We start from the raw sequence: 22,005 nt of genomic DNA on the forward strand, positions 1-22,005 counted from the left end.
TCTAAATAATGATTTAATATCTCTAAATAATGATTTAGTATCTTAAAATAATGATTTAATATCTTAAATAATGATTTAATATCTCAAAATAATGATTTAATATCTCTAAATAATGATTTAGTATCTTAAATGATGATTTAATATCTCTAAATAATGATTTAGTATCTTAAATAATGATTTAGTATCTTAAATGATGATTTAATATCTTAAATAATGATTTAGTATCTTAAATGATGATTTAATATCTTAAATAATGATTTAGTATCTCTAAATAATGATTTAGTATCTCTAAATAATGATTCCATATCTTAAATAATGATTTCATATCTTAAATAATGATTTAATATCTTAAATGATTTAATATCTTAAATAATGATTTCATATCTTAAATAATGATTTCATATCTTAAATAATGATTTAGTATCTTAAATAATGATTTAGTATCTCTAAATAATAATTTAGTATCTTAAAATAATGATTTAGTATCTTAAAATAATGATTTAATATCTTAAATGATTTAATATCTTAAATAATGATTTCATATCTTAAATAATGATTTAGTATCTTAAAATAATGATTTAGTCTCTAAATGATTTAATATCTTAAATAATGATTTAATATCTTAAATAATGATTTAGTATCTTAAAATAATGATTTAGTATCTCTAAATAATGATTTAGTAGTCTTAAATAATGATTTAGTAGTCTTAAAATGATGATTTAGTATCTAAATGATTTAATATCTTAAATAATGATTTAATATCTTAAATAATGATTTAGTATCTTAAATAATGATTTAGTATCTTAAAATAATGATTTAGTATCTCTAAATAATGATTTAGTATCTCTAAAATAATGATTTAGTAACTTAAAATAATGATTTCATATCTTAAATAATGATTTAATATCTTAAATAATGATTTCATATCTTAAATAATGATTTAGTATCTTAAATAATGATTTAGTAACTTAAAATAATGATTTCATATCTTAAATAATGATTTAGTAACTTAAAATAATGATTTAGTGTCTTAAATTAATGATTTCATATCTTAAATAATGATTTCATATCTTAAATAATGATTTAGTATCTTAAAATAATGATTTAGTATCTTAAATAATGATTTAATATCTTAAAATAATGATTTAGTATCTTAAAATAATGATTTAGTATCTTAAATAATGATTTAATATCTTAAAATAATGAGAAACCTTCTCAAAATATATAATTAATATCTAAAAATAATGGTAAGTATTTAAAAATAATGAGAAACATTTATAAGTCACTTGTTTTAGAAAGCTCATCTCATTGTAGACTTACAGGAAGTTGTTTCTTGCATCACATTCTATAAAGTGCAGTTTAAGTGAATCGGGACATTTTGTCCTCAGCAACATTCATAAACATTCAAGTCTCATGAGGATTTTGCATCCAGGCTACAGGCAATGGATGTTTCATTACTCATTCTAATGTTTTCTCTCCTTTATTTATTTATTTTAGCTGAATACAGAATAAAAATCACCACAGAGTTGAAAGAAAAGGACGTGAGAGACGCGTCTGTCGAACAAAAACCATTGAAACGTTTATTTCTGAGCAGAATATTTCAGCAAATGTGACTGTAGGAAGCTGCTGTTGCTAAGAGACACATTACTTTAGCTGTAAAAGACCACCACACACACACACACACACACACACACACACACAGACACACAGTATTCTGCCTCCGTTCCTCTTTTCTTCAATGACCAATCAACAAGCCTCGTCCAAGTTACGCCAACGAGCCCAGTGGACACCCTTAAAGCGCTGCTGCCCCCCCGAGTGTTGAAGCGTACGTAGCATAGCAACAAGTCAACCCGCACGTGAATGAATGTTTAAATAGCTGGAAAAAACATTCAAATGCATTTGCTCTGATTGGTCACGCGCTCTGAAGGTGACAACAAGGTGACTGAAGCTCCGGGTCTGATGCCTCGGCGTCCTGCGAGGATCCACTCATGGATGTGTGCGTCTCCATGACAACTGTGGAGGGTTGTGTAACGCGAGGTGCACCTTGGCGAACAAAAAGACACCTTTTTGGACTGACGTCATCCAAGCAGCATTTCAATCATTATCAAATGTGTTTTTTTATTTATCTCATCTTCATCAGCCGCAGCAGAAACATTAAATATTAAACCGCTGCACTGGAGATCTTCTCCCTTTCTCTTCTCTGTAATCCTGTTTATTGTGAACCATCTAAGATATGAACATGTGTTGAATTACTAAAAACAATGTTCTCGTGCCGAAGCTCTACATGACATTTTAAAAATATTAATGTTTTATTTTAGTGCACAAAAGACAGCTCCTCCTTAAAATCAATTCACTTTTAGAAATTTGATCATATTTTACATTTCAATAAATGAATTTATTAATGAAATGTTGCCTTCTCTGTTCCTCTTTGTTGCGGTTTTTGCTTTTGTCTTTGTAACAGTTTGATTGTAAATGAGTGTCGCTGGTAATAAAGGTTGAATTGAAAGAATGAATGACAGCTGAGTGGACCCTCATGAGGAGTCAACAACAGATCTTTGACCTGCAAAGAGAGGAAGAAAATAATATGTTTTCAAACAGAAACGTCTCCAGCGAGTCTCTGAATGCCCCCCCCTCTTCTCCCTCACCAGTGTTTTCCATTTCAACACCCATTAATCAGTGCTATTGCTTTTGTCACCATGGAAACTGGACTTGCTGCATCTCACGCAGGTCTGGTGGGTTTTTCACAAAAGCCAGACTGACGGCTCCCGTGGCTGCAGCAGGTCAGCGAGCCCACCGAGCGCAAAATCAGACCCTGCGAGACACAAAAACACCTCTTGTGTGTCCGTCTCCCCCCCCCCCCCCTCCCACAGTCATTATAAAAGCTTACATAACCACAGCTACTGCCTGGGCATCTTAAGATTCTGTTATGTTCTGTATTAAGCCTCAGACACATGACTTTACAGCCCCAATACTACTATAAGCAAAAGGGGGAGTTCCTCACAGTCCAGGGCACAAAGTGTTCACTTCACAGATCTTGTGTGACCTGCACTGCCCTGCAGATTACTGTGGAGCCCTTTGAGGGGAGATTCAGCATCACACTGAGAAACACCTCGATGACAAACACACTCAAGATGTATACCCATTCTAAAAATACCAACAGCGGTCTACAGATCGGCTTCATACTTTTCACTTAACATGTGGAGAAAACTGCAAAGCAGAGAAACACATTTCTGTTCTGAACATTAATTCATCGCTGACGGGCAATAAATCAATATTATGGATCGAGGACAGTCAGTCAGCGAGGGTTAGGGTTAGCTTCTTCATTCAGACTAATGTGGTATCCAATATGCAGGGAACCCCATGTTACTCACTGAGAACCCATAATGCATTATGATTTGAGCTTGAAGACGATGTCAACAGATGATAGTAAAAAGATGAACTTATTTCCACCACACGAGGAGACTGAAAGAGGATGGAGATGGAGAGAAAGCAGAGGAGGATGAAGAAGAAGAGTTACATTACGGAGCTCCTGGGTACTCACCGTGATCTTGGTCTCCTTGACCTCCTTGATCTGCCTCTTGGCCGGCGAAACAGAGCCGGGGGGCTGCGGGGCGAGACAGGAGGGATCGTCAAAACTCTCCTCAGTGTCAAAGCTGGCTTCCATCATCATCCCTCTCACCTCCTGCTGCTTCTCTATTCTGGGAAAGCCTCACTCTCTCCTCTCTCTCTTTCCCTCCACGCACCGAGGCTGCCTTCAGTCTCACAAGCTACAGAGTGAGTGGAGAGGAGTCGTGTTGCAAAAAGGGGGGGGGGGGAGGTGTAGCGTTGGGAAGGTAGCGTAAGGGGTGAGGAGGGGGATTCTGAGGAGGCTGTGGCAGCGTGACGAAGTGTAGCCTCCGGTTAAGCTGCTGTCACAAGAGTTTTAAAGGTTGAGGGCTGCGAGGAGATGGATGCTGCCTGCGAGGGGGCTCTGTGTACCCTCCATCCCCACCCCCACCTAGCCTCACCTCCACCCCTCACCCAACGATGTCCATGCAGAGAAGAGAGAGAGAGAGAGAGAGAGAGAGAGAGACCCAGAGAGAGAGAGAGAGAGACCACTGAGCCAGCTCATGGATGGAGATGCTGGAGCGTAAAATGTGAGGATGTGGAGAAAAAAACAAGCATAAAGGAAGAAATAGTAAGAAGAGGAAGACGAGGAAGAGGAGGGGATTTATTTACATGATCCCTGTTACAACCTCCCTCTCCAGAGAGGCAGATAGTGTGGGAGGAGGCAGCAGAAGTGGAGGTGGGGGATGGTTTGATGGAAATGGCTGAATGATGATCTGTAAATGACTAATTACGATTGGGAGGGAAACTGGAGGAGGGAGGGAGGGGGGAGAGAGAGAGAAGAGAGAGAGAGAGGGAGACCGAGAGAAGAGAGAGAGAGGGAGACAGAGAGGGAGGGAGGGGGGGAGAGAGAGAGAAGAGAGAGCGAGAGACAGAGGATGGAGGGGGGAGAGAGAAGAATGAGAGATGTGGGAGATAGAGAGGCGCTTGCTTTCTTCTCTCTCTCGCTCTTTCTCCTAGAGAGATAGGTCGAGGTCTTTCTCTCCTCTTCCCTCTTTTCGAGGCTCTGTCTTGTGCCGTGTTACTTTTTTCGAGAGATCGACTAGATCGCCCTCGGGGCTCCCTCGCTCCGCTCTCCTCTCTCCAGTCGCTCTCTCTGTGTTCTCCCTCCCTAGTGGTTTCTTTCTTCTTTTTCGCCTCTCTCCTCTCTCTCCCTTCTTTCCAGCGCCTCTCGCCCTCTCCTCTCTCTTCTCTCTCTCCCCATCTCCTCTCTCGCTCCTCTCTCTCTTCCTCTCTCGCTCGCCTCCTCTCTCTCGCGCCGACCTCCCCTCGCGGTCGTGCCGTTGTCTCGCGCTCAGCCCGCGCTCGCGCTCTTTCGCCCTCTCTCCTCTTCTCTCTCTCTCCCTCTTCTCTCGGCTCCTCGCGCCTCCGGCTCTCTCTCGCTCGCGTCCTCTCTCGCGTCGCTCGGCTCTCGCCTCGCGCTCGCGAGCTCGCTCTCCGCTCGATCCAGAGCGAGCGCGACTAGAGCCGACGAGGGCGACCTCGAGCGCGAATCGTCCGCGCTCCTCCTCGCTCCGCGATCGAGAGCGCCATCGAGAGATACCTCGCTCGCTCGCGCCCTCGCGCGCGCCTCCGCGCTCTCGAGCCCCTCTCTCTCCTCTCGCTCCCTCGCCTCCCGCTCTCCTCTCTCCTAGCGACTCCTTCTCTCCTCTCTCTACTACCGCGCCGCTCGCCTATCTCCGCTCCTCTCTCTCGCTCCCGTCGCGTCGCTCCTCTCTCTCTCTCTGCCTCGCGCGGCGCTCTTCCTCGCGGCGCGCATCCGCGCTCATCCTCCGCTCCTCGCGCGCCTCGCGCGCTCTCGCTCGCGCGCCTCGCCTCGTCCTCGCGCGCCTCCGCTCGCTGAGCCATCGCATCTCTCTCGCCGCTCTCGCGCGCTCCCTCGAGCGCGCTCCTCAAGCGCGCGCCGCCTTTAGCGCTCGCCTCGCGCGCTCGCGCGCCGCTCGCCATCAGCGAGACCGCGGACCCTACGCGGCTCTCTCGCGCCTCGCGCGGCTCGTCCTCTCTCTCTCTCTCTCTCTCATCTCTCTCTCCTCCATCGCTATCTCCTCTCTCTCTCCTCCCTCTCCCTCTCGATCCTCTTCTCTCTCCTCGCTAGCCTCTCTCGCGCTCGCGCGCGCGCCCGCTGCGCGCAGCGCGCGCGCGCGCCCGCGCGCGCGCTCCTCGCCGCTCGCGGGCGCTCGCGCGCTCCTCTCTCGGTCTCCTCTCCCTCTCTCGCTCCTCTCTCGCTCAGCTCCCTCCGCTGCTCTCTCTCGCGCTCTCCGCTCGCCCTCTCGCTCCCTTCGCTCTCCCCTAGCCCGCTACCCCTGCAGCGACCTATCGCTAGACCCGATCGCCATAGATAGAGAGAGACCGAGAGAGAGAATCGCGCTAAGAGAATCTAGAGAGCGACTCGTCTACCGAGAATGCGATGATCCTTCTCCTCTCCTCCTCCTCCTCTTCTCTCTCTCTCTCTCTCTCTCCTCCTCTCCCTCTCTCTATCCCCTCTCTCTTCTCTCTCTCTCTCTCTCTCTCCCCTCTCCCTCTCTCTCTCTCTCTCTCTCCGAGCAGGAGGGGAAACCAGGCAAGCCAGTGAGATGCAGCCTCTCTGATGTGTATTTGGATGAGATGTGTTTAAGATCGAAGGGGTTATTAAAGTCTGCTGACGAGGCAAATTCAGTGTCAAATATTGAACAGAAATAGAGATATATGTGTTTATGTGTTCTCAACGCTCATGTCTACAGTAAGTATGTGCGTGCAAGACGGCGGCAGTTCTCTCTCTCATATGACAGCGCTTCACCCGAGGCATCAAACACAAGCTGCGTGCGGAGCGGAGCGGCTACGACGGCACACGTGATCTCTGCACCCCCTCACACCTTCTCACAACATCCACCTGCGCTGCTCCAACAACACCATCACATTCACGAACGGGCACATGAACCACGTTCTCACCTTCGCTGCACAGAACATGGCGGCGGCGGCGGGCAGCTCTGACCAACACAATCCCAGTCCAGGTGTAGTGATCCGTGGCCCCAGGGCTCCCGGCGTGAGCTTCAACCGTCTTGGCTGGACTCCTTTCCAAAACTGACAAACTCTTGACAAGTGGAGTCCAAATCTCAGCCGCCCATATGGCACCGGCTGTCTGTCCATCGACACTCCTGTGCGATCATGACACGGTATGCCCTCACATGACTCGTAATTAGTCACGTGGATTGGCATGTAATCAATGTTGGCCCGAGTTCATTGGAGCTGCAGGAGCGGCTCTGCTGTCAGAGCTTTACATCATGGAAACACTGACATCAGATTGTGAAAGCAAAGCTCACACGAGAGAACGAGAGTGGATGTTCCTGCACTGATTGTGAAAGTGAACAGCAAACTGCTTAAACTATCAATTACTCTTTCAAATGATCGCTGAGAGTGTTATTGTGAAACATCACTACCAAGTCCAAGGTAACCAACATTTTATATCCCGCAGATATTCTATTTACTACCATTTAAAACAGAGAAAAGTAGCAAGTCTTTCAATTTAAGAGGCTAGAAACTAGGGTTTGGCAATTGGACACATTTGAACATGTTGTCCAACCCTCTGGGAACGCGGGAATGTCCAGCTCCAGCATATGACTTACACGACTACTAGATTATCAAAGTTGTGGAGCTTCACTTTCTGTCCATCTACAAAATCAGAACCTGCAGAACCTTAAACTATAAAAGGAAACCGCTTCATCAACAGACGAGTTAAACAACACAAATACGAGAACGACAGCATCAGTGGATTCAACCAGTCCTGAGTGACGACACGTCGAACGGCCGCAGTAATTCTGAAGGAAAGGAGGAAGTCCGGTGACGTAGAACAACAAAACCCGCAGGAGGTCGAGGTGGATGGATCAACCAAACCTTTCACAGGGAGACCACGGTTTGTTTCCCTTTTTAATCCCACTGTCAACGTTGGTTTTGTTGCTCACCTGTTTGTTGATGGAGGGTTTCCTCAGAGCAACATCAGCGGCCTCTGGGGGCGGACTGGTCTTTGTACCACTGTGGCTTCCGTTGGCTGAAGACAAAACGGATTACAAACACACATTAGTGATGGACGTGACAGCTGGAGTCTTGATTTTGTGCAATAACTTCACCTAACTGAGCATCTGAGAAGTGAGGAATTGACCATTTGAGAGGCAATTACAGCGAAAGGTCACATTGTACTGAGAGTTCGATGTGTGACATCCTGATATTGGTTTGTCCAAGCTGTGGTTTGCATTCTCAGAGCACTGATCTGTTCTCCCTCACAGCAAAATAAAGACTATTGCATTTCATTTACAGGCAAATTAAGGCCAAGAAGGGGATTTGTTGACTCCTCTCGTCTGCGAATGATTCTTATTTCTGGTTTCTACAGTGAATGTTCTCCCCCCACATCCCTTCACCCGTGGGGTTCACAGCTCAAGTAACGTCCCTGGTTTCATCCTCGAGGCCCTTAAAGGTTCTCGAGCTGTCTGCTCGCTGCGTATCAAATCGTCCCATCTCCAGCCGAAGGTAAACACGTGAGTGTGTGTGTGTATTGTGTGACCCCGAGGCCACACATCCATGGACGCTGGTCGGAGCAGGACCGGAAAAACCAGGTCGACTCCAAGAATAAAAATCCCGATCATTCTACCTAAATGACAGAGAAATCTACGACCTTTGTTGACCTCTGTTACAGTAAATATACAACAGACACGTGCCGATATGAATAATATTAAGTCACATTTGCAGAAAAGAGAGCAGCGATCCATCAGACACAGACGTGATGTTTCCCGTATGAAGCCTTCAGAGAGAAGTCTGTCTGTCTGGCTTGTGGCCCAAAACTAAATAAATAAATATTTCAACATGTGTAAATATTCTAATTACTAAAACGCTCCGCGCCCCCCCCGAGCCTTCGATGAGAACTCGATGCCACTCTCTGTGTGCATTAAGTGCGGAGCTGGAAACAGAAAGTGGCTACTAGCTTAGCATAATGCCTGAAGGCATCGGATGTTCAACAAGTAACAGATAATAAAATAACAACTCCTCAAATACTGCAGATAGTTTGATGTATTGCAACCAGAAATCATTTATTAAATTCTGGTCTAAACTCAACATTTTAACAGATTGAGATATTATTTATAGTGATGCATCAAAGAGTAACATTATAAACTGTGAGAGCACACAGACAAATGTATCATTTGTGATATTGGGTTATATAAATGAATTTGATTTGAGTTACAGGGTTAAGCCACATATTGGTCGTCTGCGTACACATTTTCTTAAAATATTAAACAAACATATTGAACGGGGAGTTTTGGGTGTGAGGGGATAACTGCTTCCTGTCTTTATGCTGAACTGACTGAATCTCCTTCTGGCTGCGGCTCTGAACTTAATGTCACTTCTCAGATAACTTTAGTGCGTTTCCCACAATGCTGAGCAGGAATAACTTTCTACCTCAACGAGTCCTGAATGATCCTGAAGACATTTTGTCTGGTAACACGTGTACTTTAAATGTAATGTATTGTATATGTTCAGTCCTCTTCACTGTATGCAGGTGGTGGCAGTTGTTTTGTAATGAAGTGAAGCAGAAGTTAAAGAAGTTATTCCTCAGTGAAACAGATTGTTTCAGAATTATGTTTCCGTCCAAAACTAAAACTATTAAAATGACCAAATATTCTGCTTGAATCCATATCTGTTGACAGCAATCTAACAATATTGAAAGAATATCATTTTTCAAATACAAAAACCTCAATAGAAGCTTCAAACGTAAATATAAAGGACATTTGATAAGTGTTACTTTGAGTGTGTGTGCATGTGTCCGTACGTTGACGCCTGTGATGCGTCTTCAGACAGTCGTATCTCATCTGCTTCACTATTTCTGTCTCTGGCCCAGTTTCCTGTCCAGAGGTGAGAGCAGACGTCCGGGCGGCTCACATCTGAACTTGGACTTCACTAAACTTCTTTCTCTCTGAGGAGGATCACACTTGTCTGGTTGAATGCTGACAAACTCCCTGCAGCTGACTCGTTTTCCTCTAAGTGTGTTTGGGCCACATGCCAGCAGACAGAAGAAAACCATCTGCTATCTGCTAAGATGTCGTTAGTGAGGATGCTGGCAGCGAAGGAACATAATAAGCCAGTCATTAAGAGAATGTAGGATCTCTTACAGTGAGGTTCACGATAATGTGGGACACGGCAGAGAAATGTATTACAAGGGATTTGTAAAAACCTTTTGGGAAAATGTTACCAAGTCTCTTGGAAATACAGTGTGATGAATTGTATTGTGTCAGTAAAACTGCTCAGCTGAAGGAATCTGGTTTTAGGATAATAAGCAGATTACTACGGTTGATGACGGATCGCCAAGAAGCTTAATGTGTCTGAGGAATAATGTGGAAAAATGATAACCTGTGGCTCCAAATGGAAACAATCTTCACGGAGAGAGCAGTTCATGCAATGAATGCAGATATTATAATCATCATCAGTCATCCTTAAACCTCCATTTCTTCTACTTCTTCTTGTGCTGTTTACTTTTCTACAGTGTAGAAACGGATGGCTGAGAACATAAAGGCTCAGATTTACCATATGGTGAGGAGGTGTGTCGTGCCAGCGCTCTCTGTGGGGCCTCAGCTGACAAGGAGGGACGTCGCCATGTTGTTTCTGGAACGACAAACAACAGGAAGGATGACAGCTGGAAAAAATAAATGTAGCCCAGAACACCAGCCAAGTCTGAGCATTTATATTGCTCTCCAGAGGACGACACAGCTTCATATTAATATTGATGACCGCAGCACATCATGTGCAGAGCTACCCGATTGATCTTCTCATCGTGACAGTATGTTCTGCACATACTGCGACACCAGTTTCACCTTTTTCAGACCTAATAACAAAGTTGTGCTCTGATTGCGAAAGGCTTTGGGGATGTGCTTTGTTGTTTTCCTGAACTGTCGGTGATGAGGTTGATCCACTCGATGCAAAGTGAAGCGTTGTGGTTCCCTACGAGTTATTTGGCCGTAGTACAGAGTCATAAAAAACCCACTGAATAAATGCATATTAATATTTGGTGAGTAGAATGTTGTGAAGTGTACTGAGCTCATTCATGTTCCTCAGGGAACAACACTTTCTGCTTTGGACGCTCTATGAGAAGTTGTATTCTCAGGTCAAAACGTAAAATCTAAAGTTCCTTCTGCTCCACGAGATCTTTCTGATGTGAATGACCCTTGAACCTTTCAGTTGGAGTCATGAACATGCACCCACAAACTCCTGGAGCAATGAACAATGGCTTGTTGTGTTCTTCTTCTCAGTCCAATTACAAATGAACAAAATCCTTAAACCATTTAAATATCATTCAGTAAAAGTAAAAACTAAAAGTGTTTAACCGTGTTGGCAGGTGAACTTAAATAAAGCAGGAAGAGTCTCATTATTCTTTGTATAAATGAACCTTTTGGGTTTAAAAAAACAAAACTTTATGGATGATTTCGAGCTTTCTTCCTGTATTTTAGACATTTACCACACAAAGTTCTCAGGAATCATTTCACTTAGCAGAGCAGGAAGTCCTTCACGCTGTAACAGCTGTGGTGAGTTGGTGTTACTCTGGGGACCCTGAAGTGCATTCAAGCAAACTCGTGTGTGTGTGTGTGTGTGTGTGTGTGTGTGTGTGTGTGTGTGTGTGTGTGTGTGTGTGTGTGTGTGTGTGTGTGTGTGTAGAAAGCTTAAAGTCGAGACTCATGTTGGACATTTGTAACTAGAATGTGCATATTTTAATTAATTAATCATTAATCTCACTCTTTTCTTTTGTTGGATCTTAAACATGCTTACTTTATATATATTATATTACTATATATATTATATTACTATATATTATACTTGATATGCTGTACTACACTACACATTACTACATTACATCATGTTGCAGCAACAACCTCATTTCCCTTCAGTAGATCAACAAAGGCTTATCTCATCTTATCGCTGATTGTAATTAGTTTCTCTTTTCGATTATAGTAATTGCTTCTTATAGCCGCCAAATTATAAGAAATGTCTTCAAACACAATCACATTTTTTAAGCCTCAGTTCCCTCTTTGCAATTCTCTCACATCGTTTCAAATCCCACTTTCATATTTACAACACCAGAGGGATTAAGTGGAAGGATTTCAACTGATCCTCATTTGTGCACCTCCTCTATTAAGCAGCTTTCAACACACACTGTCTCTGCTTTCTGATGCTCCACAGTCCGACACCAAGCAACAACAAACTAACAAAACCACAAGTGACGCTGCAGCATATGGCTGCTGAATATAAAAATAGCTTTTTGTCTTTTTCCTGCTGCTCAGAGTGTGTGTGTGTGTGTTGGGAGCCAAAGTGCAATCACTGCCAGAGATGTTGTTGATGCAGCCTTTCATCAGTCCCGTGGGAGTCTGCTCTATCCCCCAGGATTCATTCCCAAGTGAGGTGTAAACAACAACAACACACGCGCACACACACACACACACACACACACACACACACACACACACACACACACACACACACACACACACACACACACACACACACACACACACACACACACACACACACACACACACACACACACACACACACACACACACACACACACACACACACACACGATTGTGAAAGGTCGCCTGCCTTCCAGCCTCTGTATTAATGTAACTCTTCAGTCTCCTGTTAGCGGCGTATTAGAGCAGAGGACAAATATCCGTCCAGCTCTGGATCCACAGATGTCACTGCTGAGATACTGGCTGTGCAACACGTTTAAGATAATCACATTAAAGTGGATCGAATGGTCCACATGAATAGACTGCAGAGTCTCGATGATGGGGAGGAATGATAATGAGTCCTCGTGGTTCGCAGTGTTAAGGCAGCGAGAGCTGAATGACACGATAAGCAAAGTAAAACAAGAGGAGGTGATGCTCTGTTAGGGGACCAGAGGGAACCGTCCTCTGGGGAACATGACTGTCATCGGAAACCTTTAATATTGTTGACATGTTTACAGAGCGCCTGATTATAAAGTGCTATTTACAACACAAACACTTTTTCTTTTCACTTTAAGGCCTTTTTGAGATGCTTGTAGACATTAGATTCTGATGAACATCACTTTACATCAAGAGTCTCTCAATCAGGTTTGCTATAAAGAAAACACATATATTGATTCTTGCTCATTAGAGCTCCATCAGTGACAACAGCTGACATTAACCATCATTAGATCATCATCCCCATGCTGCGAAACTAAACTTAGCGAATAACAATGAGTCTGAGGCTGCTCCATGTTTGCAGGCGTGGCGCTCACCTTTACTGCAGCTGTTGACGTAGTACCAGAGTCCCTCGGGGGATATGTAGCTCCTCCATCCTGGGGGGAGAGGCCGGATGTCAGGCTCCTCTCTGGGAGCAGCAGAGCTCACCAGCGCTGGTTTCTGTCAGAAAACAAACATTTATTACTGCCTACTGCATGATACTACTGCCATACTTATACTTAAAGTACTGTACATACATATTCTACTGCCCTGGCTCCACAGGCTTACCGTTTACTAAATAAATATTCACATCTTAGTACATACACACACACACATATATATATGTATATATATTTTATTCGCTGTACTATTTCAAGTCTTTGATTCTATTTGAAGTTACCTTACTTACGTTTTTTTAAACATATATATGAGCATTGTTGGAGGAAGCCTCTCAGACTATTATTCCCAACAACTGCTTCATTATTCTGCATGCGACAATAAAGAACTTCAACATAAACAAATCACGTTTCCTTCCCGTAAAATATCATCATTCATGATTTAAACTGGGCTTTAGAATCTACACAAACACGAACACACAAACTGGCTGTTTGTGTGTTCGTGTTGAGGAGATCTTAAATCTCCATCAAGTTACAAACTGCTGCCGTTTCCCTGGAAGCTACAGGAAGCACAATCTGTTCCAAGTAATTTGATCAATCCTGGACATTGTTGAAGCGCATTTGCTGAATAATGTGAACATAAGTATTGAGGAGCCTCAGGGCGGGGGGAATGGATAGTTTCATTTATCCTGCGTACGAGAACATTGAGTAAGAAAGTCTATAATGTGACGCTGCTACGTCATTAAAGTTTATGTATTTCCACAAGCTTGCATATACAGGAGTCATGGCAGCCTCTGCAAACCGTGATATCATCATCATCAAATCCCCATTTTGCTTTTCAGCATTTCTCTAAATAATGGTGTTATTCATATGGTGAAATATGATCTACCAAATGGATAAATAATGATAAATGCTGCATGTTATCAGCAGCCTCCAGCAGCGAGGATGCACACGCTGCATACTGGGCCAGAAATGACTGCAGCGTGCTTCACAAGGAGACAGCTTTTAATCTGCAGCGATCGCCGTCTGGCTGTTCATATTCAGACGCAGCGGTGCAAAGCTCAGATCCGTCTGCTGAACTTCAGGACGCAACACTCCAATCGGGCATCTCAGGGGAGCCGGCTGATGGAATCGGACAGATATATAAATGGGGAGATTATTAGCCGAATGATAAGGAGTCATTTCATGTTCTATTGCTCGCATCGGCAACAGGGCAGAGTGGGAGGATAAAGCCGATTGATGTGCAACATTAAAGGGACTCTTCTGATTTAAGTTTGCAGATAGCTTCAGCTGCGGTATTTTAGCAGCCGAGGGGACGTTTGCTGCACAGGAAAGATAAGTGACATCCTCTCCTCACAGTGACCCATATACTGTCAGGTCATCACATCTTATTTTATGATCCACACCATAATTGGGAAATAAATGCAAAACATATACTGTAAGAATGAACCTTCATTTACAGCATGTGTTGCATTAGAAAGATGCTGGCAGGCTTCTTATCAGACGTTCTGGTATTCACATCAAACCATGCAAGCTAGACGGTAAGAGCATATCTGCACCCTTCAAAGTGTTGCTTTGTTTTTTTATGGCAGAGCCAGCGCTAAATTTGGTGAACAAAGTAAGATATTTGGGTCACATCATCAGGGATGATCTGTGTGATGATGAGCAGTGGCAGTGTTGCAAACCGGATGCACAAACCAATATGCTGGAACATAAACTTCACACGTGTAGCGAGGATGTTAACACAGCGCTCTGCAGAGCCGGCTGTACTGCATCACATACAGCCCACATGTGCTGCAGAAAGTCTTCATGTGTAAATCCTCTGTGTGATGCATCTCTAAATATTCCTTCCATATAATCTTTATACTTATTCTAAACTGCCCTGTCTTCGTATTACACCAGCTGTTCTACGTCCATAATAACACCTCTATAATCGTGTTTTAGAACTTAATGCAGCACCGACATGTTCGACTTTCTACAATCTATGAATGATTCGTTCTCATGCTCAGCCTGAAGCATGATCTCCTGCTTTGTCGAATTATTGAACTTTCTTTTTTTTGTCATATTTGGTATCGTTTTATTATTTTGCTATTTTAGTTTTGTCTAATTGTTCTTCATTTGTATTATATATGTTATATTATACAGTCTTTAAGAAATCATTAACTGTCACATCGAGATGTAAGATGTGCCATCAAGGGGAACTCAATGTTTTTACAGAAGTGATAGTTTGTACTAAAATATAACTGCTGTGATTTTGAACAAAATTCTACAAATGTGCTCATTCATACAAAACTGTCAATAAATATCCGATATGTGATAACTCTGACTTTCAAATGTTGAAATAGATTAAGAACATAAATAAATAATGTTTAAATATATCTGCGTGTCCTATAATAAACAATAATTAACATTAACATGTGATCAGACTGTGAATATTTATTATGATTATTATTATTAATGATCATATTATCATTAAAGGTGAACCGTGCAACTATGTTACTCAGGAAGTTTCTATCAAACAAGTAGCCCTGCGTATTATTCAGCACCTTAAGTCTCAGTATCACAAAGGTCGGTGACCCCTAATATAAAGTTTCCATAACTACATTTGTTTTTCTCGCTTGCAAGAAAAAATCAAAGATTTCCCACATTGTGACAGAATGAAAAGGTTTAAAGATAAATTCTTATCCGGAGATCTCACACGTCCTCTGGCTTACAAGAAGTGCAGCCGGATGGTACCTGAGCTTCTATGGAGAGAAAAACACACAGATCTGTAAAATATCAGTCAAATCCCACAATCCTCTGGGGTCCTGCTCTGAATGCAACCCTGAAAGCAGGATCTCCACTCCAGTTAGCTCACTTCTCTCTGAAGAGGAAGAAACTAAGAAGACAGCATGTGTCAGGAGGGAGGACGCTGCTTTACTGAGCCTCACACGAGGGCTGACAGGGAAAGAAAGAAAGCATTGAGATCCTCTTTCTACCTGCAAAATGAGATGAATGAACATTAAGCTTCTTATGGTGGTGCAGGAGAAGAGCTGATGTTTACATGTCTGCACCTTATTCACAGAGTTATACTTCCTAACAGTTCACAGAGGTCCAATTCATACAAGAGGAAGAAAACAGGTTGTTTTTATACTGTAGAAAAGCAATTAGGTGGGACAGGCGGCACTATATGGTGGAGCCAGAAAACATGAGGAAATATGTGTTTTAAATATTACATCTAATCGCACAAAAAGAAGGTTCCATTATCATAAATCTATTCTGGAATGTGAAGTGTACACGCCATCTTAAATCATCAAAAAGGAAACGCTTCTGTGTCATTTCAGATACGACACAATTTCTCACATGGTTTCCTTCTGTGTCCCGGGGCAACTGCTGAGAGTTTCAAACAGCAGCAATTATAAAAAACAAGAGGAAGGCTGATAGAGGAATGTACAGTCACTCTACACAGGATGCTGATAACAAAACAGAAAACGCAGAGGGCATAGAAACAGCAATGAGGCCTTTATTCTCTCGGAGGCTAAATGAGCATACAGCAGCTTATTACTCAGCCTGCTGGCACATTGGCTTTTGTTCCTTGGAGGGACGGAGAGCTTTGGTGAGGATGTAAATGAGGAGAGACTTCACCGAGCCTGAGAAGCTTTGGAATCTTACAGCCAACTGTTCGTAATACTTTGATGGTCACAGTGTGTGAGCAAGAAGATGCTCCAGCTTAAGGTGAAAGGTGAACATATGAAAAGATCAATCTAATCCAATACAGTGTTTCCCCTACCATTGTCTTGGCGCAGCGCCCCACCAACGGAGCGCAGCGCCCCACCAACGGAGCGCAGCACCCCACCAACGGAGCGCAGCACCCCACCAACGGAGCGCAGCGCCCCGCCTGAAATTCAAGGTGTTTTTTTTCTTTTTTCTCAAATTTCAAAAGAAATAATATTTTTTTTTTATTCACAACTCACTTTTCACATTGACAGGTCTCTTTTATTAAATAAACTAAACGCTTATGCTATTGATCTAATTTATGTGCACGTTTCAGTTTGTACTGTCTACTTTGCGATTTCACATTCTGTCCTTCGGCTCCGTTTTGCGAAGGGCGGGGCTTCGCAGCTGGCGCACACACCTACGTGCGAACACACCTACAGAGCGGAAGAAAGGAGAGGGGATAACTAAATAGAAACCGCGCCGCGCATGCAATCTCCCCGCGCCATGCACGCGCACGCAATCTCCCCCCAGTTGTTCATGCACTTCCTGTCCAGTTTGTCCTGTAGGTCCTAGAATAAAGAAATTCTTAGTCAACTAACACGATTGTGTTGACCAATAGATTAGTTGAGTTTTGCAAAATGCAAACACACCACATTAAATCTTGTGTTTACCAGAGACGTGCTCAAAAGATTCATGAAAATCAATGAATCAAAAAAATGAACAATTAGTGGACTAAAAGAGGAGGCAGACCTCTCCAGACGTGTTGTTGATGAATGTTTGTGATGAAGTTTCCTTTATGAGAAGATTCTCCTTCAGATAAATAAAGTTTTTAAAAAGCTTCTTGGATCAGCTGGAAGATGATGTCACAAAGCTGTAAAGTGTTCTGCACAATCAATACTGTTACTTTACGTACTTTAACTACATTTTGCTGACTATACTTTCACTAAACTAAGGTTAGAAATGCAGGAAGTATAATTGTAGTGAAGTATTTCCACAGTTTGGTACAAGTACTTTAAGTAGAGTTGGAAGAGCGCAGCACACAATTGTTTTAGGGATTCATATCTCATCGCACAGCAGATCTCTTGTTCTTCATTTCTGCATCAGATAAAAACATTTTTGGGAGCCAACAACCCGTTTCACATCCAGGGTCTTCATGTTCACTCATCAAACTTTAATCATGAATGAACCTGAAGAAGCTGGAAGCAAAATGCAAACTGTGTTTGTGTTTGCTTCCGGAGCAATGTAGGAAGTAAAGAAGTTACTATATAAAGCAGAAAAGAGTTTAAAATCATAAACATCCTTTGATATGTCTGTTATATAACATATAATAAAACAATATAAGAGGATACTCTAGTATTTTGGAGTATTGGCTATAATTGTTCTACTTGACATATAAACTCCTTTAAGTAGCAATTAAAACAAGTTCTTACCATGCTGCTACGCTGTTGTGCTGCAGAACTGTGTCCGTCAAGCAGTCACTGGAAATATGAATGAAAAGACAGAAGGGATTATTAGATGTCATTACTGTCCATAATGATCCAAAGCATGCAGGGTTGCAGCAGCTCAGAGGAAATTTGAGACACACTGAATATCTTTCAAGTTCTTTTTTCCACTTGTTGAAGAATAAAAAAGGCCTGGCAGAGAGACATTTTCTATGAGTCTTTGTGGAGCAGAAATGTTTAGTGCTTCTCCCTCTGTGTCAGAAACACAAAAGAGGACACTGTCAGACGGAGCTGTGGCGTACTGGGACACAACAAGGACGTCTCTGTCTTCACTGCTTGTTCTCTTCTGTTAAATCTCATTGACTCTGTATGTAGTGAGTGACAGTCTGGTCATATTCAGTTCAAACAGATGAGCTCTGTCTCTCTCAGGAGAATGCAGCCATTTGTGATTACACTGCCGGCCTTTTGGGACCATAAGCGAGATATTAGAGTTACAGATGTGCACAACAGCTAGCTATTTATGTCAGTCAAAGAGGGGGAAATAAAATAATAACAAAAAGTCTATTCTAAGTCATTAAAGTGCAAAAATGTAAAGTATGAAAACACAATTGGTTAAAGCTTTAGGATAAATGTAACCACATGGTATGGCAATTACAAAAAGGAAACTGTTACTTCCCCGAAATGGTATTAAAATCTGAAAATGTACTTATTATGAATAGATAAATACATTTGTCTGTGTACATTTTAATATAAAATCTAAATTTGTTTTATAATTTTATGGATTTTTAAATACAATTATTATGCAATTAACTTTTACATTATTAATTATAATTACAAGTAATGTGCATGTGGAGAAATGTAATTATTCTAAATACATTTTTATTTTTTGTATAAAATATGTTAGGAATCCAATGTTGGTATAGAATATTCAAATATATTTTTTATGATTCCTGAAAGTGTTCATTCACTTAAAGTAAAACAATAAAACATGGAGGAAGGTCATCTATCTGAAGATATACTTATTCTAAATAAGTAAATAAATACACGTGTTGTATAAAAATGTGTTATATAGGAGTCTAGTGGCGTTTTTATGTGTAAAATGGTGAAGCAATAACTCATTTGTACAGATGCAAAACCAGAATATTCACATTTCACCACTTAGTAAATGTAATCCGAGCGCATCCCCGCGTCTGCGCTGTCACTTTGGGTACCTTTGGGTAACGTTAGCTACTTTTAGCCCACGTGTACCTTGTTATTCTGCTGCTTTCATGCTTGGTAATCCTCCCAGAAAGAAGTTTGAGATCCTGAAAGCCTTTTCCTGAGCAGGTGCCATCCTTTAAGAATAATAAAGCACGGAAAGCACAAGAAAAGCCGCCTTCTCTGACAAGCTAGCAGTTAGCCATGTTGTCCCGGAGACGGAATCCACGGTGAATTAGATTCCTTTTTTTACCAGAAGGTTATTTTATAACAACATCCCTCAGTTTGTGGGCAGCGAGGTATTTATTGTGACGTTTTTCTTCGAAAGACAGACTTTTAAACGCGTTTTGTTGAAGATAATCCCCAGTTCAAGGCGACGGCAGTTTAATGTTTCCTCAAACAACCGTCTCACAAACTACGAGCCAATGAGATTACAGTATTTGGCAAACAGCCAATCAGATTGCAGCGGAGCCAACGGCTTTGGGCATGCGCGTTGAGGTTTTCCCACACACTTGACATTGCGAGCAAAAATAAATTAAAATAACATTTTAAAACTATTATATGATCCACTGACCTTAAATTGTAGGAAAATATACACCGGGATATGGCAATAATTAGGTTATTTTAATTTCTAAATTACTCAGTAGACCTACAACTACAACAACTCTTTTGTTGCCCTTATAATCCCTATCTTTGTTACATCTGCCGGATCCCAAAGGTGCCACATGCTAAATCTTAAAATGTGGTGTATCATTTCAAACACTGTTATAATACACAAATGAGAAACTATTGCATCTGCAAGTCCCAGATTTAGTTAAAGTGGTCACCAAATGTATTTGTTGTACTTATTGTTCTGCTTTTTTGAATGTGAGACAACCTATATTAAAATCATAACCAAAAAATAATTTAGATCACCTTACAATCTATAAGTACTTGAATTATGACTAAACTTAACTTTTAATTAGTTTATTGTTATATTTATTAGATTGTCTATGATTATTTTGGGGGCTGTGGAGCCTGACGAAGCCACTAAGTTGCCGTGTTCAGACCGTAAATAATAATGAAGTCATTATTAAATTAATAATTTGTTATTAGTCTTCCATGTGAAGGATTCTGTAATGTAGGTCACAACCGAGAGAGGCTGTAACTGTGAAGGATGACTTGTTTATAATGTTTCTCTCTCACCTTTGTATGCCTGGTTGTCTCAGTCTTTCCACACAAAATAAAAGAGTCTAATAAATGAATTATGTCTCTCTGGCGTGTTTCTACTCCTCATTCTGTCACCGCTGCACAGAGCAGCTTTGTTCAAAATAAAAGAGCAACAAAATTAATAAACTAGGTTATTTTTGTCACACTTTCCATTTATTTTCTTCCATTTTGGATCAAAAGCAGTCGGATGTCTCGCTGGAAAACAAAAAAAATCCTGGATGGAATCTAAAATTAATGACTTTCACATCTTCAAACGACTAAAAGAAGACGAGGGAAACAACCACATACAAGATTTACTTTATCTCATGCTGATAGAAAACGTGATCTCTCTTTTCTTAGATGGAAAATAAATTACTACATTAGGATTTGGGCGTTTATTTCATATTCTACCTGCTTTGTTTTGCTACTGAAGTCCCCTGAGGGTGTCAAACTACAACAGTAGTACTGTTTTATAATTCGTACACCCTCCAGCATCTTCACGCTTTCTGCTTTCGATGCATCTTCAATATGAGAATGTATAGCGTTCAGCATTTATGGTGATTGGTGAGGGTCAAAGGTCATCCTGTCTGGTGTATCAGGAAAACACAAAACCGGCAACGTCCAAACAATTTGTTGTGTTTGGGTCTTTGTGTTGCAAGCAATAATAATCAATAACTTTCCTGTGTTGTGCATTTAGATTTATTTGTTTCTTTCTGTGTCAACGTCCTCCACTTTGTTCCAGACTGAAATATCTCAACAACTGAAATGTTGCACGTTAATGTTTCCCAGAGGAGGAAACCTACTGACTTTGGTGATCCTCAGACTTTTTCTCTAGCACCACCATGAGGTTGACATTTGTGCTTTTGAGCAAAATATCTCAACAAATGTTGGATGGAAATCACAAGAAAATCAGAAACTCATGTTCCTCTCAGGATGGATTTCAAAACTTTTGTATATACTTTATATTTTTCCTATCACTTCCTGTTATGCTGGTTTTATTTATTACCATACCACTACCTTTCACAAAGTCTTTCTATGCACTACACTCATATTACACATATTGTATTATTTGTTGGTATATATATATATATATATATATATATATATATATATATGTAGTACATCTATACACATAACTTTATAATTCATTTGAAATATAATTTAATTTTCCTTTTAAATTCTTCCTTTAGTGCCTCTTTTATACGTTGTGCTTTTAAACATATATTATATTAAGTCCAAGTGTGAGGACTTAACTTTCCTGTGACCTTCATGCTCTCTCTGCAGAAGAATCCTCGTTGTAGCGTCCACACACGATCAAGTTTAAAGTGGTTTAAAAGGTTCATATGTTCCTCGTTGTTCTTGATTTTTAAAAGCATTTTTGCGAAGGACAAACGAGGTGACACATGAGTTCAGAGAGTTTGCTGATATTAACTGTGCAATCCAAGTGAAACCTAAAACCTGCTAACAGACGGCATGCTACATTCTTGTCCCGAGCTCACCTTGCTGTGACATTACAGCTACATAACCTCCAACACAAGCTTC

The 22,005-nt window shown here is 41.5% G+C and overlaps 1 protein-coding gene across 2 annotated transcripts in view; it reads right to left on the bottom strand.

Moving 5' to 3' along the window:
- Window positions 1-19,670, bottom strand: part of gas7a (growth arrest-specific 7a) — a 37,455-nt gene extending 17,785 nt beyond the window's left edge. The window contains exons 1-6 of one of the 2 annotated variants that reach the window (XM_029438246.1): window positions 19,327-19,670; window positions 18,067-18,114; window positions 12,881-13,004; window positions 10,153-10,230; window positions 7,545-7,630; window positions 3,542-3,604 (exon numbers count right to left, since the gene is read on the bottom strand). In XM_029438246.1, coding sequence (XP_029294106.1) covers window positions 3,542-3,604; window positions 7,545-7,630; window positions 10,153-10,230; window positions 12,881-13,004; window positions 18,067-18,069 — 354 coding nt within the window. In that variant the 5' untranslated portion in view covers window positions 18,070-18,114; window positions 19,327-19,670. Of the gene's footprint in view, window positions 1-3,541; window positions 3,993-7,544; window positions 7,631-10,152; window positions 10,231-12,880; window positions 13,005-18,066; window positions 18,115-19,326 lie in introns of those variants that run through there. The other variant, XM_029438247.1, reaches the window with a different exon arrangement.
- Between the last annotated feature and the right edge of the window lie 2,335 nt (window positions 19,671-22,005).

Source organism: Cottoperca gobio, chromosome 8 (assembly GCF_900634415.1).
Source record: "Cottoperca gobio chromosome 8, fCotGob3.1, whole genome shotgun sequence".
Taxonomy (NCBI): domain Eukaryota; kingdom Metazoa; phylum Chordata; class Actinopteri; order Perciformes; family Bovichtidae; genus Cottoperca; species Cottoperca gobio.